This window comes from Loxodonta africana, chromosome 24 (assembly GCF_030014295.1).
Source record: "Loxodonta africana isolate mLoxAfr1 chromosome 24, mLoxAfr1.hap2, whole genome shotgun sequence".
Taxonomy (NCBI): domain Eukaryota; kingdom Metazoa; phylum Chordata; class Mammalia; order Proboscidea; family Elephantidae; genus Loxodonta; species Loxodonta africana.
Genome location: NC_087365.1, coordinates 44,755,880 through 44,774,751, shown reverse-complemented (window position 1 = coordinate 44,774,751; position 18,872 = coordinate 44,755,880). Strand labels below are relative to the sequence as shown.

Sequence of the window (18,872 nt, the reverse complement as noted above, 5' to 3'; positions counted from 1 at the left end):
TGATGTGGCACTACCCAAAATGAGAACAGCTGCAAACATCCATTAATAACAGAAACATGGACTGTATGATGTATGAATCTAGGCAAGTTGGAAGTCACCAAAAATGAAATGGAATGCTTGAAGATCAATATCCTAGGCATTAGTAGGCTGAAATGGACTAGTATTGGTCATTGTGAACTGGACCATCACATCGTCTGCTGTGCCGGGAATGACAAACTGAAAAGGGACAGCGTCACCTTCATTGTCAAAAAGAACACTTCGAGATCTATCCTGAGATACAATGCTGTCAGTGATAGGATAGTATCCATATGCCTACAAGGAAGACCAGTTAATACGACTATTATTCAAATTTATGCACCAAGCACTAATGCCACAGATGAAGAAATTGAAGGTTTTTATCAACTTCTGCAGTGCCCTGCCAAAGGACTCTACATCCCAGCTTCCCCAGGAGCGAGCATGCTCCCAAGGTTTGACAGGTGATAAAGAAATCAGATACACTGAAAATTTTGGGACCTGAAAGGATTACTATCCTTACCAAAGGCAGAATTTTCTTTCTTCTAAATAATACTATCTCCCTGTGTCTACAAAATGTCTCCAAAAGAAACATCTGTCATGTTACTAAGTTCTGGCTAAGGATATGAAAGTGGATGCTATTGGTTAGAACTTCCAAAAAAGCCAAGTGGGAAGACAGCTGGCTGTGCCCTTTTTGCCCACCCCTCATCTCTTCTCCTGCTTTCTACCAGGTTCAGGGACATGATAGTTGGGGTTCCAAAACCCATCCTAGGCATTAGGTATCCATGAGAATGCCAGCTATGTACCCTGGGTAGCCAAGCAAAATAAGCCAAGAAGGAGCCTGTGTGTCCAGTTACTATGGAGCTGCCATACAGCCCTATATTGCCTATCTTCAGATTTTATATGAGAAAATAAATTTATACCATAAGCTACTGATTATTTCCAGTCCCTTTAACTTAGTAGTCAAATCAAAATCTGATTCAGGCTTCAAAGCATTTCATGGCTTACCCTTTGTTGATCTCACCTCTCCCTACGTCTTACTAACCCATTGTAGGTGAATCCATTCTGACTCATAGTGACCCTGGAGGATAGAGTACAACTACCCCACAGGATTTCCAAGGCTGTAATCTTTACGGAAGCAGACTGCTACATCTTTGTCCCATGGAGTGGCTGGTGGGTTCGAACCGCCGACCTTCTGGTTGGCAGCTGAGGGCTTAACCACTGAGCCACCTACTCTCCTCAAATTCACATCAGTTGTTCCGAGCATCTTTCATTTCCTCAGGGTTATGTTCTCTCCATTTAAAGTCTTTTCACAAACTGCTCTTTCTGCCTGAATTACAATTCCTGCCTAACTCCTACTCATTTCTTCAGATCTCATCTTAGAAATCAGCTCTTCAGTGACCACACTGCCTAGGTTTAAGAAGCCCCTATTCTCTGGTACCAGAGTAGTTCCTTGTCGTGCTACAGTTACACTGTGAATTACGGTATTTACTTGATTTTCTCCTCCATAGACTGTAACCTCCATGAAGGCAGAGGTATAGCTTGTCTTGTTCAAAACTGTATTCTAAATGCCTTGCACAGAGCAGGCATTCAGTAAATATTTCTTCAATAAATGGAGTAAACAAGTGATGGGGAAATGCTACTGGTCAGAGAGCTAAAGAACCACAGGGACTTTCCTATCTTTGCAATGTGAACAATGAAGTGAAATGCCTAGTGTATTAACTTGTTTATTACTTGTACCGTGACCTGTTTCCAAAAAGATGTCAGGAGGCAGGATGGCTGGAGTACCACCTCACTGAGGATGCTAATAAGTTCAAGTCCACTTAGAGACTAGGCTTCAGGGGAGCCTTTTAGCAGACTACGGGATTGTTTGCGGGAGGGAGCATTCGTCTCCTTGCTTGCAAGCCCCACCTCAGGGATAATTGGTGGGAGGGTTACAGCAGGAAAAGGTTAGCAGTAAAGCAGGAGAGGATTAATTTCCAAAAAGGTACACCATCCCACCACCGCTCCTTCCCTTGGGTGCCTACTGCAAGTACAGAGTCTGGTCTTCTCCCCAAGGGCTCTGGCTAGGCCTGAGGCCTCAACGTGGAGGATGACCAGCTCCACCAGTCAGTCTGTAGGCAGGGGCCCACCGCTAGCTACAGGCCCGAGGCTCTGCCCCTCCACCACCCCCATCGTCCTCCTCATCGGACTGTGCCAAGGGTGTGTCTGCGCCACCGTCACTCGGATTTGGACTGTGCGGGTTGATGGAGGAGTCAGAGGATGAGGACGAGGTCCGCGATGTGTTCCTGTCGGACATGGGCACCAGCAGACTCAGCTCCTCCGGATGGTCATCCACCCCTGCCCAGAGACAAGAGCTGGTCAGGACCACAGAGAGGGCTTCAGAGAGCAGGAGAACTCAGAGGACTCTTAGAGATTATCTGGTCAGCCTCCTCATTTTGTAGATGGAGAAACTGAGGCCCAGAGAGGGGCAGGGACTTGTCCAAAGTCACTTAGCCAGTCCAGTAAAGAGGCAGAATTAAGACCTCAGTCTCCTGACACCCAGCTCCTTCCACTTCACTACACCATGGCTGGGCTCTGAAGCAATCAATTGAAGAATTCAAGTGCAACCTAAATCACTTACTTGGTGCTGAGTAGCTTTGGGAAAGTCACTTCCCCTCTCAAGGACTCTGCTCCTTTCCTAAAAAAGGGATATCTATATTTTTTTTTATATGCCCTGGTGGCACAGTAGTGAAGAGGTCGGCTGCTAACCAAAAGGTCAGCAGTTTGAATCCACCAGCTACTCCCTGGAAACCCTATGGGGCAGGGCAGTTCTACTCTGTCCTATAGGGTAGCTATGAGTCAGAACTGACTCAAAGGAAATGGTTTGGTTTTTTTTGTTTTGCTTTTTTATATCCCAGAAGGATTTTGAGGAGGAAGTCTAAGAATGCTTATAAAATGTCTGGCACACAGTAGGCCAAAAAGAACAAGTAACTGTTTTGAATAAGAACGAACATCTATCTTACAAGTTAAGCACATGGGCTTTGGAATCAGACAGACATGATTTGGATCCCAGCTTTTCTACTTTCCAGCTATGTGGCTGAAGTTCTCAGAGCCTAATTTTCCTCTTTATAAAATGCAAATAATACCACCTACTCTGACAGGACGTTGTGAAGACTGAAACAACATATGTACTTTAGCACAGTATCACACATCTAATAAGCACTCAGCAAATATTAATATAATTACTACGGCTAAAACTGCTTAAATTGCTAATGTAAAAATTACATCTTTACATTAATTATATTAATTTTACACATGCAAAATTAACAAAGGTAGAGATTGGACATTCCTAGATTTTTGGACTGGGGACCCCTCAGGGTCCACTTCCCTCAAATCTGAACAGGCAGCTGTTTTGTTGATGGAGCCACCCACTGCCAGCCCCTGCTTGTGCACTTCCCCAGCTTAGCCTCAAAGCCTCACTTCAGAGACCCCACCACCCTGCTCTGGCTAACTGGTGCCCACGTCTCCAAGGCAGACGGCATACCAGATGTCTGCGGGGTTGGTGGAGGATCTTCACAAGGCAAGAATACATCTGCTCCATCCTGATCCCCAAGGTCAATAAATTCCACCTGCTCCAGTGTGTCCACGTTCACTTCCATGGAGGAGATACTACCTATAGGAGCTGCAGATCAAGAAGGGAGCAAGTCAGGAGGCCCCAGGGCCAGAGTATGATTAAGATACTTGCCTGGTCCCACGACAGAAGTTCAGAGGGCCGAGAAAGCAAGAGGCAAGGGGTCCCCCAAGATTCAAGATCCACAAGACTTCCTCTACCCCATCCCAGGCCCCTCTCCTCAAGTCCTCCCCTCTTCTCAGGGCTTAGACTTACGTCTCTGTGACTCAAGATGCAGGTGGGACAGGGGGAAAACGAACTCTGTCTCTGGCTGTAAAATGTCCTCAAAAAACTTCTGCCGCTCCCAAAGGCGGAGCTGCTGGCGCTCCAGGGTTGGCCGAGGATTTGGGTCCATGTCAGCTCCTGGTGGTTGGAAGAGCAGGACAAACACGGCTGTGAAGTCGAGAGAGAATACAGTGGGAGCCTCGGCTTGGGGAGCCTCGGCTTGGGGAGCCCCACTGCAGCCAGCATCCCAGCAGTACTTTCTTGAATCCTCTGGTTCCTACCTGGACATTTCTGGGCTCGGGTACCTCCTTGCCCTTCCCTGAAACCAAGCCCATCCCAGGAACTTCAAGTCTCAGGCAGAGGAGGGGCTGGCCCTATTTCCACAAAGGGGATGCCAGTTCCAGGCACTGCAGAAGAGGCTCCTCTGTATTCAGGGAATGCAGTCAATGGCCGAGTCCCAGTATTATGCCCTTTTGAGAGGGGTTGGTGGGGCTAGCCCAGCCCAAATGGGGAGGCACTTTCTCCACTTAATGGACCCAGCCTCCCAGGGAAGGGAAGAGGGGATGGAGGCCTCTGGGTGGAGGTCATCTTCCTCTACTGCTGCAACTCTGGTTCCTGCTCATCCATCCAAGCCCAAACGCTAATGCAGCCCCTGGCCCTCCTCTCTCTCCCTACAGGCACTCACACCCCCTCTAACCCTTGCTCTGAAGTCACAAGACATGAGGTCCGGACTTGGCTCTGCCCCTGGGTAAGTCCTCTTTCTATCCTCAGTCTCCCCATCTGAAAATGGCAGAATCATCCTACCTGTCTTAAACACAAGGCACTGCCTGTGCAGGTGCTCTGTAAAATTCAAAGTTCTGATGCAGGGGCCATTCAGGTTCTTTATTTGCCTCTCCCGTGACACACCTTCTTTATGAGCAGCAATTGGAAGGATGGGGTCTTTGGTCCAAGTCAGACCAGGGCTTCTGGCCCGGTGCTGAAAGCTTTCCAAAACACCAGAGCTGGGCGCCCGCCAGGCCCTATGCATTCACCCCCATTCACTCAATCTCATTCCTGGGTTCAGCTCTGAGCCGGTCACCAGAGGTAGCAGGAGGACCAGATCGGCATCCTCAGCAGGCTGCCTCCCCCAACCCACATCTGGGCTCCGCGCAACCGAGACCCAAGCCGGCTTCACAAGCGCTGGGGCAGGAGAGGCAGGGCCAAGAAGTGCGGGGAGACTGTGTGGCCACAAGCCGGTCGGGCCGCGAAGAAGAAGCGATGACGCCGATCCCTGGGAAAGGCTCTCAGAGCTGCCGCCCAGGTCACCACGCTAAAAATACCCAGGGCTCCAGGGGCGGTAGGCTCTTGCAGCGGGGTGGGGGAGGGACCATGGGCGAGGGGGGGGCCATGGCTCCGGGAGGACCCCTCTTCCTCCCCTCCCCCTAGCCCCACGGGACTCATGAGATCTAAGGGGCTGCCCCGGGGGGCCCCGGAGTCGACTGCTGGAGGAATGAGGGGGAGCAGTTGTTTACGAGACAAAAGGTGCTAGGGAGGGGGTGCAGATATTTGCGAGTAGGGGCCGTTCGAACAGGCCGCAAGCCAGCAGAATGGGGCTCTCCCTCGGTCTCAGCCCCACCCGCACCGGAATAAGCGCGAGTGAGAGAATTCCCTAAAAAGGACCAGCGCGTCCGCTGGGTGGGAGCCCCCGGCCGCTCCATTCCTGCCCACGTCCCCGGCCCTCCCGTGCACCTGCACCGCCGCCGACGCCGAGCTCTACCTGCAGCGCCCGCGCCCCTGCCTCGGTGTGTTCGCGCCGGCCGGACCGCGACGGGGGCGTGGGAGCGGCCCTCGCCGGCGGGTGGGGCTCCGCCGGGCTCCCCAAGGACGGCCGGCCCCTGGGAGCTGGGACGCTGAGGCGGCGGGAGGCGGAAGTGGAGGAGGGGCGGCGGCCCCCGCCCGCGGCCAGAGCGGCGCTGCCGGCGCGGCCCCGCGCACTGCCCCCCTTCCCCCGGCCGGCGGAAAGTTCCCGCACACATCCTCCTGCAAGCCGGCTCCCGCACCCCGCCCTCGCCCGGCCACCCTCGCTCGGCGATGGGATACTCTATGCACCCGCACTCGCCGCCCGGCTGCGGGGACCCGCGGGCGCTCGGCCCACGCACACTTGCTGCGCTGGGACTCCAGGGCAGTCTTGCCTCTCGGCCCCTCGGCCACGCTGGCCCCGCTGCCCCGTGCACCTCTCAAGGAGAGGCACCCTGGGGAGGGGAGGGGCGCCTGCCTTACGGCGCGAGGGAGACTTGACTGGGTACCCCATCAGGGCAGGTGCACTGCGGCGGAGAACCCCTGGCCCTGGAACTCACCCGACAGCCCTGGTTCCTGGCTCCGGGACTGGACAGAGCCTCCGCCCAGCCTTCCAGTGCACTGGGCGGGGTGGGCGCCTGGACTGGCGGGTCAGGCCTGGAGGGGGGGCCGCTGCGCTGCGCCCCCAGACGCTGGCTAGGAGCCAACTCCTCCATGGGGCTAACGGGGCGCTGCACCTCCAGGCTGGTGGGGTGCAGGACCCAGGGGGAAGTGTTTGCCCCGTTTGCAGTGCCTCCTGGCTGAGATCAGTGCCAGAAGTGTTCAAATATAGCAGTTCCTGGGCTAAGAGTGTGCCCATCGTCTTCCTCCTCCCTTCCACCCGTCCCCTTGCGCTCGGAGGAGCTCGACAATCCGGAATCCGCACTGGGGGTATGGGGCGTCGGCCTGAGATGCCTCCGCAGTGGGGTCACTCAGTAATTTAACAAACATCCACTAGCAAGACTGCCTAGGAGTCATCCTTGGCACCTCTCCCTCCTTCACCGCCCACATTAAAAGACACCTCCATTTCCTGTCGGTTCTCTTTTCTATGTATCTTTCCAATACACCATTTCTCTCCATCCCCACCGCCCTCTCTCGCTTAGGGTCCTACATTAGCCTTCTATCTGGGCTTCTGTAGTCACTCTGGCCCGGCTACACTACATTTCCACACAGCAGTCAGTCGTCATTTCAAAATGCAAGTCTGATGTTCTGATGTGTCACCCCCTGCACAAATTCCTCCATTGTCAAAATAAAATCCAGGCCGTCAGAGCTGCGCTCAGCCTTGAAGAAATGAGCTGAACAGGCGGGGGGTGCCGCACAGAGCTTGTGCAAAGGATGGAGGTGTGAATAGTCATGACACAGTCAGGTATCCCTGTCAGGGGACAGCAATCTGTGCACACAACTAAAGCACTGCCTCTATTCTAATTAGTTTATTACTGGGATCTCCAAAGAACCCTGTGAAATAAATACAGCAAGCAGCTTTCTCACTAATTTACAAGCATGGAAACTAGTTTGTGGGAGGCAATAACTGTGGTGGTTAAAAGCACAAGCATTGTAATCAGACCCTCTCGGATTTTAGACCCAGCACCGCCTCTAGCCACCTGTGTAAACATTTACTTCTCTGATCCTTGATTTCCATGTCTATTATAAAAAAAACTATTAAATAGGAATAATTAATCCCTACCTCTTATGTGTTTTTGGTTTACCTCTTATGAGATAATTCAGATAAAGCCCCTAATACAGGACTTGGGCACCTTGAAGATGTTCTATAAACATTAGCTGTTTTGATTGTAATTGGTTCTCAGAAAGGGAAAAAACTACTCTGTTCCACTAATTTCTGAAATTATAGGAAGCCCTAATAGTTAACACTTCTACAGAGCTTATGTACCAACCACTTTATAAGTAGTTTACATATATTAACCCTTCTAACCCTCTAAACAATCCTGTGAGGTGAGCACTATTATTTCCTTTTTACGGATACAGAAACTGAGATACAGAGAGGTGAAGGAACTTTCCCATGGTTATACAGCTAGTAAGTGGTAGAGCTGGATGCTTCTAGAGACTGTGCTTGTTACCACTACTCCCAGCCTGTTCTCCTTTTATCCTGTTGCAGTTTTCATCTCCCAAGAAATGCTACTGTCAGTTTAATTCCTCACTAATGGTTGGAGTAGATACTTGGGTTATTTCCTAGCAGAAAGGACTGAGGCCAAATCCGCAGTGCAGGCTTATCCCTGGGAACAGGATTACTTTGGGTCACTTGGAGCTGTTCCCAAGGTGTTGACAGATGAGAAATCTCTGTCCTTTCTCAGACAGTTGTTGCAAGAAGGAGTGCAGAGGAAAAAAAAGCATCCCAAGCTGTAAAGATTTAGGGGCTATGCTGGAAGAGTGTCAGCAAAGAGAAAGATCCAGGGAGCTGGACCTCCGAAGGGACAGCCAAAGGAGTCAAAGGGAGCATTGCAAAGGTTGATGGCTTGAAACTTCTGGCTTCCATGTAGGATGTAGAAAGCTGGGAAGAGCATCATTCCCATACTAACAAATCAGGTAATCGATAAAATACTTTTTGTTGAATGCTTCAGAGAGCTGAGGTTGTAGGGCAACCAATTAACCGGAATTCCAAGGAAGGACAGGAGCCTTCAAGGAGAGATAGGATACCCGCAGGCACTGGTTCACTTGTGGAGCAGGAGGAAGATGAGGTCTCCATGCAAGTGGGTAAGAAGAATTCAGCTAAAATATGGATTGAACTGCTAAAGGCCCAGTATAACTGGGGTGAGAGTATGGAATCCCTGGGAGCTGCAAACACTGAAAGTAACCATAGAAACAACAAAGCCCAAATTTAGTGCAACTCCTGGCAAGATTGACTCAACTCCCCATACTAATGACCTAGCAAAAGAAGAGGAGCACCAATTCCAGGCATAAATAATATTGACCTCAGTCCCTACTGTTCTACTCACTGTGTCCAGAAATCAATAAAAAACTACAAGACACATCGCAATAAAGCAATTCTATTTAAAAAAAAAAAAAAAACTACTGTCAAGAAACAAAGGAATTAACAGGACCACACAAAAAATGACTCAGATGTTGGAATTATCTGACAGGCAATTTAAAATATGTTAGAAGCTCTGGTGGAAAGGTGGACAACATGCATGAACAGAAGGGAAATTTCAGCAAAGACATGGAGGCTTTGAGAAAAGAGTCATATGGAAATACTGGAAATAAAAAAAACTTAACAGAGATACAGCTGAGAAAGAATTTGTGCATTTAAAAATAGGTGAATATAACTTATATTACCAAGCGGTAACTTTGGCAAAGGGTAAGACAGTATACAATTCTGGGGAAGCCAGCACAACCTGTACAAGGCAAGGCCATGGTAACTCCATAGACACAACCAAACTCCCTGAGGGACCAAATTGCTGGGCTGAGGGCTGTGGTGACCATGGTCTCAGGGAACATTTACCTCAATTGTCATAACAGAGTTTATAAAGAAAATGTTCTACATCTACTTCAGTGAGTAGCATCTGGGGTCTTAAAAGCCTGTGAGCAGCCATCTAGGACACTGCACTGGTCTCAGCCCTTCAGGGGCAAGGAATAATGAAGAAAACTAAAGACACAAGGGAAAGATTAGTCCAAAGGACTAATGCACCATATCTACCACGGCCTCCACCAGACTGGGTCCAGAACAACGGGATGGTGCCCGGCTACCACCACTGACTGCTCTGACAGGGATCACAATAGAGGGTCCCAGACAGAGCTGGAGGAAAATGTAGAACAAAATTCCAACTCAAAAAGAAAGACCAGACTTGCTGGTCTGACAAAGACTGAAGAAACCCTGAGAGCATGGCCCTCGTACACCCTTTCAGCTCAGTAATGAGGCCATCCCTAGGTTCACTCTTCAGCCAAAGACTGAACAGGCCCATGGGACAGAACAAGACTAAACTGGTGCACCAGTTTCTGCAGCAGGGACTGGAAGGTAGGAGGGAACAGGAAAGCTGGTAATAGGGAGCCCAGGGTTGAGAAGGGAGAGTGTTGACATGTCGTGGAGTTGTTAACCAATGTCATACAACAATATGTGTATTAACTGTTTGATGAGAAACTAGTTGGTTCTGTAAACCTTCATCTGAAGTTCAATTTAAAAAAAAATTGGAAACAAAAAAAAAGGTTAATATAGACTGGCCAAGCTGAAGCAGAAAGGGGAAAAATAGTGAAACAAAACAAAGCAAAAAGAAGGAAAGAACAGAACATCCAAGAGTTGGAGAGGAGATTGAGAGAATGAGGCAAATAAAATCTAGAGACTATAGCCAATAATTTTCCAAAAATAATTGCAGATATCAAACCAAAAAACTTGCAGAATCCCAAAATGATTATGTATCAATACACAAAAACACATGCATATAAACATACTAAAAAAAATTTTTTTAAGATATAAACAGAAACCAATAGTGGAGATAAAAAAAAAAAAAAGTGTTGGGAGGTGTCCTCACTGGTCTCTTGTGTTTCAGACATTTTACTGAGTATGGCAGGATTGTAAGGTCTTGACCTCTTTTGCTACTGGGCCCTTGCTCAGGGCTGTTAATACAGCTGGCAATTTTGAGAGATGAGGTAATGTCTTTCTCCAAACAAAGATGTGCTTACTTACAGTTTGCTATAAAAAGTGCTGGGCCTGGGTTCCCTGGCTACAATGCAACACCACTGTGTGTTATGCATCTGGGCCCAGTGCATTGCCTGTTGGACTCAGGGCCGGGGAACCAACACAACTACACTGATGCTCATGTTCTTTGTTGCGCTGTAAGTAATAAATTCTCCTGCTCTGCCTAAATAAATCTTGTCTACTTTTGATGCCTATGGAGTGGTAACAGGTTACTCCTTGCCTTTCTCTATAATATCCAATGTAAGGAATTAAAAGAGGAATAAACAAAGCACAGATGGAAAAATAGAAAACAACTGCCAAGTTGAGAGATTTTAATACAACGGTATCAATAAAAAGACAGCCAATTAAAAGAAAGTGACAGATTGGGGGTAGGAGGAAAGAAAGACAAAAAAAATATGCTGTTTATAAGAAATTCACTTTAAATATAAAGAACTATGTTAAAAGTAAAAGGATGGAATAAGATATACCATTCAAACACTAATCAAAGAACACTGGAGTGGCAATGTTAGTATCAGACAAAGTACACTGCTGAACAAGGAATATTACCAGGGATGAAGAGGGATATTACATAATGATAAAAGGTTTAATTCACCAAGAAGACATAATAATCATTAATGTGTACTCATCTAATAACAGAATTTCAAAATACATGAAGTAAAAACCAAGAGTGAGAGAGTGCGACTATGAGAATGATAAAGTAACTGTGGCGAAATGTTAACAATTGGCTGTTGTTGGGTTCCATTGGGTTGTTTTCAACTCACAGCGACCCCATGTGACAGGGCAGAACCCATAGAGTTTTCTTGGCTGTAGTCTTTACAGAAGCACCTCGTGAGGTCTGTCTCCTATGAAGCTACTAATCAAACCAAACCCATTGTCGTCAAGTCAATTTTGACTCATAGTGACCCTGTAGGACAGAGTAGAACTGCCCTATGGGGCTTCCAAGGAGCAGTTGGTGGATTTGAACTTTTGACTTTTTGGTTAGCAGCCAAATGCTTAACCACCACGCCACCAGGGCTCGTGAAGCCACTGGGTGGGTTCAAACTGCCCAACTTTTGGTTAGTAGCTGAGCACTTATTTGCATCACCAGGGCTCCTTTAAAAATTGGTAAAACTGGTTAAATTATTTGTGCACATTCTCCATACTATTTTCAACTGTTGTATAAGTCTGAAATTATTTCAAAATAAAAAGTTAAAGAAACTGATAATAATAATTATTATTAACAATAATAATTATTAATTAGAAGAACTAGAATAATCTATATTATACGTGGAGAATTCAACACTTCTCTCAGTAATCAGTAAATCAGGAAGACTGAAAAGAAAGTAAAGATACAGAAAACCTGAACAAAACTACCAAACTAACTTATCCTAAGAGACATTTCTGTAACACTCTGCCCAATAATAGCAGAATACACATTCTTTTCAACTGCACATGAAACATTCACTAAGATACACCACATCCTGGTGTATTTCAAAGATAACACAAATTCAGAAGAACTGAAATTATACAAAATGTTTTACAAAGGTAACGAAATTAAACTAGGAGTCAATAACAGAAAGATATCTTGAAAACTAAATACAACACTTGAAAAAGGAAGTCCAAAAGGAAATTAGAAAGATGAATAAAAGTGAAATGCAGCAGCTGGCCACCAAGAGGGTTCCCAATGTTCTCTTTTAGTCACCCCTTCTACATCATATCAAGGTTACTTTATGTGACCAATAGGATATGGCAGAAATGATAATATGTCACTTCCAACATTAGGTTAAAAAATGGCTACAGCCTCCATCTTGGGTGCATACTCTCTCTTCCTCAGATTACTCACTCTGAGGAGAGCAAGCTGCCATGCTGTGAATAGCCCTACAAAGAGGCCCAAATAGAAACCAAAGCTTCCAGCCAACAGCCAGTGAGGAACTGAGGCCTGCTTAGCAACCACATGAGTAAACAAGGAAGCAGATTCAACAGTTCTAGTCAAGACTTAAGGAGCCATGGTGGTGCAGTGGTTAAGCACTCAGCTGTTAACCAAAAGGTTAGCGGTTCGAACCCACCAGCTGCTCTACAGGAGAAAGACCACAGCAGTCTTATTCCGTAAAGATTACAGCCTTGGAAAGCCTATAGGGCAGTTCTACTTTGTCCTATAGGGTTGCTATGAGTTGGAATTGACTCAACAGTTACAGGTTTGGTTTGGTTTGGGTTTAGTCAAGCCTTGAAATGACGCCAACAGCTTAACTGCAACCTCGTGAGAGACTCCGAGCAAGAACCACTCAGCTAAGCCACTCCTGAATCCCTCAGGCTTAAAAACTTTGAAATGATAAATGTTTCTTGTTTTAAGCTGCCAAATTTTGTGGGAATTTGTTATGCAGCAATAGATAACATATAGATTTTAGTACTGGGGTAGAGTGCTCTACAACATGAGAGTGGTTTTAGAACTGGACGTTAGGATTTGAGAAGAGTGTGATGAAAGCCTAAAGTGCTTCAAAGTTGTTAATAGGAGCCTTACGGACTTTGGTAAGGTTGAGTGTGTGAAAGTACACAGGAAAGTGACGTAAACGTTATTGGAAACTGGAGGAAGGGAGATCCTTGTTACGTTGTAGCACAAGATTTACCTGCAATAAAGTGGAAAGTAGAAAATGTGCCTAATGAATTGGGATCTAGAAGGTGCCACTTGGTTCCTTCTTACTGTTTATAGTAAAATGCAAGGGGAGATTGATAAACTAAAGCAGTGTTTCTCATGTGAGAGTGGTACTGCCTCCCAGAAGACATTTGGCAATGTCTGGAGACATTTTTGGCTGTCAAAACGAGGGAAGTTGCTACTGGCATTTAAGAAGTTGAGGCCAAGGATGCTGCTAAACATTCTTCAATTCACAAAACAGCACCCCCACCACAAAGAATTATCTGGCCCAAAATGTCAATAGTGCTGGGGTTGAGAAACCCTGACCTGAAAGGAAGGACTGTTAAATATGAAGGAGCTAGGCCTTCATGTTTAGAAAATTCTCAGCTTCTCCAAATGACAAATTATGCTAAAATGGAGAAATGGCTTCTGAGCAAATCTCAAATCCAGGGCACTGCCAGGAAAACATGGTCCAAAAGTGAAACTCAGAATGTGACTGTGAAATCTTTTGTTACATCTCACAGAGATTTAAAGCCATGCTTCAGAGTACTATTCAGTCAGATAAAAGACCTCTAAAGAAATTATCACCATGAGTTGGAATCGACTCCATGGCAACCAACCACCACAAAGAAATTATGGGCATGCCTCACAGATCCTCTGAATCAAACAACAGAGATTCTAGAAAGCTTAAGGGTGTTGTCCCTCAGCCATCTCAGCAGAAGCCCAAGGTAAAGAAGGGCTAATTGCAAAGAAATTTGTGGGTATGACTTTTGTCTAGTAAAGTGGACCTGAATACGATTCAGAGAGACCCACAGGTTTTCTAAATTGTATATCCAGAAACATCACCAGCTTGGGTTAATAGGGATAAAGAGAGTACAAAATGAAAAGAGAATTTCCAGTTCTGGACAAAATGCAGTAGATTCATTCCTCTCTATATCTCCCAGTAAGTACAGCTTAAAATGCTGGACATTATATATAAAACAAACAGAAAAAGACTGAAGGCGGACAGTACTCAAGGAATGATTCAGCAGTGAGTCCTTGGTTTTTTTTTTTTTTTATTTTTATGCTAGTGTGTTGGAGAAGTGTGCAACCTAAAAAGGCTAAACAGATGCAGACAACCCCCCCCCCATTAAAAGCCTGCTCTCTCTTGCTAAAGGACTGGAAAAGGGGCACCCTAGTCAGACAGAAACCTTTTTTTACATGAAACACCCTACTCCAGCAAAATACTAAAGAAAAAGCCACACCCTCAAGCTCCATCAGTAAAGGGAAAACCTAGACTTCAACCTTTGCCTGGAGGTAACCAGGCATCCCTTACCCATCACCATCACGGTGGTGTCACAGGAGGTTGAATGGGGGGTTGGGGCTTTCCTCACCACCCAACAGTAACAAAGTGCCCCTCCCCACCACCTCCATGGTGTCAATGGACACCAGGTGGGGAGCTTGGACTTCTACTCCCATCTAGCAGTAATGAGGCACTCTTCCACTCACCACAACATAAAGAAGGTCAAGTGGGGAACCTACAATTTCAACCCTGCCCAGCAGAAATGAGGCAATTCCCATCTCCCCTACAAGGTGAAGTCAGAAGAGGTCAAGTGGGGAGCCTGGATTTTCACCACTGCACAGTAGAAACAAGGTATCCCTCCCATCTCACCTCTGTGGGGACAGTGGAGGCCATGTGGGGAGCCTGGGTTTTCATACCCACCCAGCAGTAAAGAGTTGGTGCCCTCCTTTCTCACTGGCCCAGTTTCAGCAGAGATCTGCTACAACAGAGGTTTTAATGAGATCCAGGGTCTCATATACCCAAGATGTCCAGGTTACAGCTTGCATACAAGAACCAGGAAAATTTCAACTTGAACAAGAAATGATAGCAACAGATGCCAACACTGAGACCACGGTGGTATTGGAATTATCTGACAAGGATTTTAAAACAGGCATTATAAAAATGCTTCAACAGGCAATTATAAGCATTCTTGAAATAAATGAAAAGAAAAGAAGAAAATGAGAAGAAATGGACAGTATAAAGAATTAAAAAATGGAAATCTTAGAACTGAAGAATAAGTAAGCCTCTCTCTCCACCAAAAAAAAAAAAAAATCACTGGATGGACTCAAGAGACGAATGGAGATAAGAGAGGAAAAAATCAGTGAACATGAAGATAAACTAGAAATTATCTACCCTGAACAATAGAGAGAAATTGGACTGATAAAGAAAAAAACACCACCTCAGGAACCTACGAACATGGACAGATTATCCAATAAGCAAGGGAATCATGTGCTTACAGCATCAACAAAACAGGGACACCAGTTGTCCAAAGCAAAGACTCATAAATGTCAAGCAGACCGGACACAAGGAAAAGTGAGCACCGTAGTAGACGGGAACTGTGAGGGAACTAAATAAAGTTGATACCAGCTCCAGTATGTGAGAACGTGCTGGCCGGAAATAAAGTTCACGAGGGTGCCCGTGCACAAAGTTGGTTAAGCTATGAGGCCCCTACCACTACAACGCCTTTGTTGACATCTGTCTCCTACGATCCCCTCCCGTGTAATTGAAACTCCTCATCTCAGCAGGTCTCTTGGGAGTATACGATTTCTTTTTAATAAACGAGGTGGGGGTGGAATGTCAAGTCTAACTCTTGCTACATTCACCCAATATGCGAGTGGATCCAACATGGGTAAGGACAGATTGTATTAATAGATATAATCCATTTTTAGAGAACCATCTTGTACATCCATGTCTGCTAATCCAGCAGCTCCAGCCAGGAGCATCACCAATGTTCTTTGTCATTATACAAATAAAAGAGTATGCTTTTGTGCACGTTGTGGTAAACATCCAATGGGAACTCCAGGCCCAGATGATGAACAAAAGCAAGGAACTTAAATAAGGTGACCACTGCAATGAATTCAATTAAGTTACTTTTTAACTATAGCATTTACGTACAGAGTTATGTCCTAAGTTTTGTAAATAATATTTATAACTTTAACTTTAAAATATGTTTGTCATACACAGATGTAATCTAGAATACATTTAATATAAAACTAACATGGGTAATAATTTAATACATAGCAAATGTCCAAAAAATACTGGAAATATTAATATTTATCTAACACAAAAAGTTTTAAATTATTTATCAAGTTTTTGTGTGTGTGTGTTGCATGGACATAGTGCTTGATATTACTCAATGCATGCTAATAAAAGAGATATTAGGCACATTACCAAAACCATAACCAGACCCACTGCCATCAAGTTGATTGTGACTCATAGTGACTCTATAGGATAGAGTAAAACTGTCCCATAGGATTTCCAAGGAGCAGCTGGTGAATTTGAACTGCTGACCTCTTGGTTAGCAGCTGAATATTTAACTACCGGGCCACCAGGGTTCTATTAAGGCATTAAGAGGGCATAAAATTCAATATTTACTTATCGTGCAAAATATATTTCTATTTTGCAACAATGAGTGTGTTTCTAAATTCACCTTCCAAGAAAGGAACAAAGGGCATTTATCAGAACATTACATTTATATTTTATCAGAATATTTACATATCTCCATGTAAGCAAACTGAGCAATTCCTCAAGGAAATAAATTAAATGAATATTTAGGTAATAAATATTTTATGAATGTATTTTATTTTCCATTTCCCTTCAGACTGACTTTCTTTTAAGAAATTCATATTATTATGACTTGCAAAACATACTTGTTTATTAAGAAGTGGTACTATTGTTAACATCAATTTTGCATGTATCTCCAAATACAGAAGTTGAACAATTCCACAAAGAAATAAAATATACATTTTATAAATTTTGTGTATGATAACAATTATATTTTCCTTTTCATTTCAGTCCAATTGGGTCTAACATTACATTCAGTTCTCTCTAATCGACCACATAAGAACCCACCAGCGGCACTATAAGCACATGACTCATGATCTATCCAGTCCTGCCCTGCACAAAGCGAACAAAAATGCATCTTCAGATTGAGCATACCCTTGTATTTGTATCATGCTCTTTGTGATCACTCTTGTCCCTGTCCGGTATCAGCAGTAGTCCAGTGAACTGTGAAGATGCAGCATCAAAGGACGGGAAGTGAGTGCATAAGTTTTTAACTATTACTTCAAGATGAAAAACACAGAGATCTGCGAAGGGCCCACCAACAAATTGTTTGACAAACGAATGAAATTATTTCTGACTGCCTTGTAAGTACTATTGACTACGTGAGACCTGAAGAACAAAATTGTATGTTCTAAATCAATTTTTTAGTTACTAATTTTCAAATATAAATTTTTACGTTAACATCCAAATTCAAATGTAAATTTTATTTTATACATTTTACTTATTTTATACATTTTATTTATTTTCAACTATTCAAATTTATTTACCATGGTAGAACCAACTTTAAAAAGTGACATAATTTTATAGCCAGGTAAAATAAAACTGCAACAACTAAGTAGAGCACAAAATCAAAAGCTCACAGAAGATAAAAAGACAAAGATTTGTGAACCCCTGAAGACAATTCCAAAATTAACTTCCTTTTTAAAAAGTAATGAATTAGAAGAGACTTCTCCCATTCAATGCTCAGGCTTAATGGGTGCAAATCATTGTATTAGTACCGCTAGTGCTGAAATTTCTAATAGCAATACAAATACAACAGAATTTGTTCCAAATTCTGCATCCATTCCTTGCTGTAGTAAAAAAAAAAAAAATGGTGTAGAAAATAAAACTATTTTAGAATCTGATATTGTTACATTTATAGACCCCATAAATAAGAGAAATACAGATCCTGTTTCTGGAATAATTTTTCTCCTAATGATATAAATTATTGAATCAAAAGAGGGCCAAGTGATTGTTAACATCACAGAGAACCATTTGAAAATTCATGTTGAAAATTTCTGGATATTTCCGTAGCCAGAATATATTGCTAGGGAGCAAATCTAATGATGAAAATTACAAGAGGGAATGGCTACTGTATTTTCCATTATTTGGCTCTGTAATTGTTTTGTTTGCAAACTATTCATTCCTAATAATTTAATTTTTGATTTGGTATAGATGGATTTAGTGATTGGTGCAAAATGGATATGACTGATAAACATGAAAACAGTTCAATTTGCATAGATTATAAGTTGTCATATTTAAACCGAAGACATGGTTTTGGCTTAACTCATGAACTGGAAACACAAATTAATGAAGAATGTCAGTATTGGAAAGCAATTTTGCAATACATTATGGTTGTCATTGTAATAAATGCTGAATGTGGACCATCTTTTCAAGGAAGAAATGAAGTGTTTGGGTCCCCATGAAATGGAAATTTTTTGTTTACTCAAACTTGACACTCGGTTTGATCCATTTTTAGCAGATCACATCTCAAAATATGGTAGCACTGGAAAGGGCTACCCATCGTACATGTCTAAACAACATGTGAAAAATTAATAAACTTGATAACTGATAAAGTTCAATTGACTATTTTCAGTGAAATAAGTATAGCTCAATATTTCAATTTGTAGATTCTACTCCTAATCTTTCTCATACAGATAAGCTAAGTATTGTCTTAAGATACTTATCTCCAACAGATGGAAAACCTGTCAAGCAATTTATCACATTTACTAGCTGAAAAAGTCATACTGGTGAAGAAATTGCGAATTGAATACTTCACCATTTACGTGAAGTTTGAAAAATTGATTTTTCTAAGTGAAGAGGCCAGTCCTATAACAATGCTGCCAATATGTCTGGGCATTATAAAGGCATGCAACAAAAAATTTTAGAATGCAATGAATGACATTTTCATACCATGTGCTGCACATTCACTTAATCTTGTAGGATGTACTGCAAGTAGATTGTTGTCTGGAAGCAGTTGATTTTTTTCCTACTGTTCAGTTACTCTGCGTATTTTTGCTGCCTCTACTCACCGATGGGCAGTTCCTAAAAC

At 44.0% G+C, this 18,872-nt stretch overlaps 1 protein-coding gene across 9 annotated transcripts in view; it reads right to left on the bottom strand.

Moving 5' to 3' along the window:
• Positions 1–1,723: 1,723 nt before the first annotated feature.
• SYS1 (SYS1 golgi trafficking protein) overlaps positions 1,724–18,872 on the bottom strand; it is a 41,256-nt gene continuing 24,107 nt past the window's right edge. For 2 of the 9 annotated variants that reach the window (XM_023550285.2, XM_023550286.2), the window contains 3 exons: positions 3,881–4,027; positions 3,539–3,676; positions 1,724–2,352 (listed from right to left, as the gene is read on the bottom strand). In XM_023550285.2, coding sequence (XP_023406053.1) covers positions 2,147–2,352; positions 3,539–3,676; positions 3,881–4,027 — 491 coding nt within the window. In that variant the 3' untranslated portion in view covers positions 1,724–2,146. Of the gene's footprint in view, positions 2,353–3,538; positions 3,677–3,880; positions 4,028–4,693; positions 5,551–5,645; positions 5,727–6,250; positions 18,866–18,872 lie in introns of those variants that run through there. The other 7 variants (XM_010591723.3, XM_010591721.3, XM_010591720.3 and 4 more) reach the window with 7 other exon arrangements.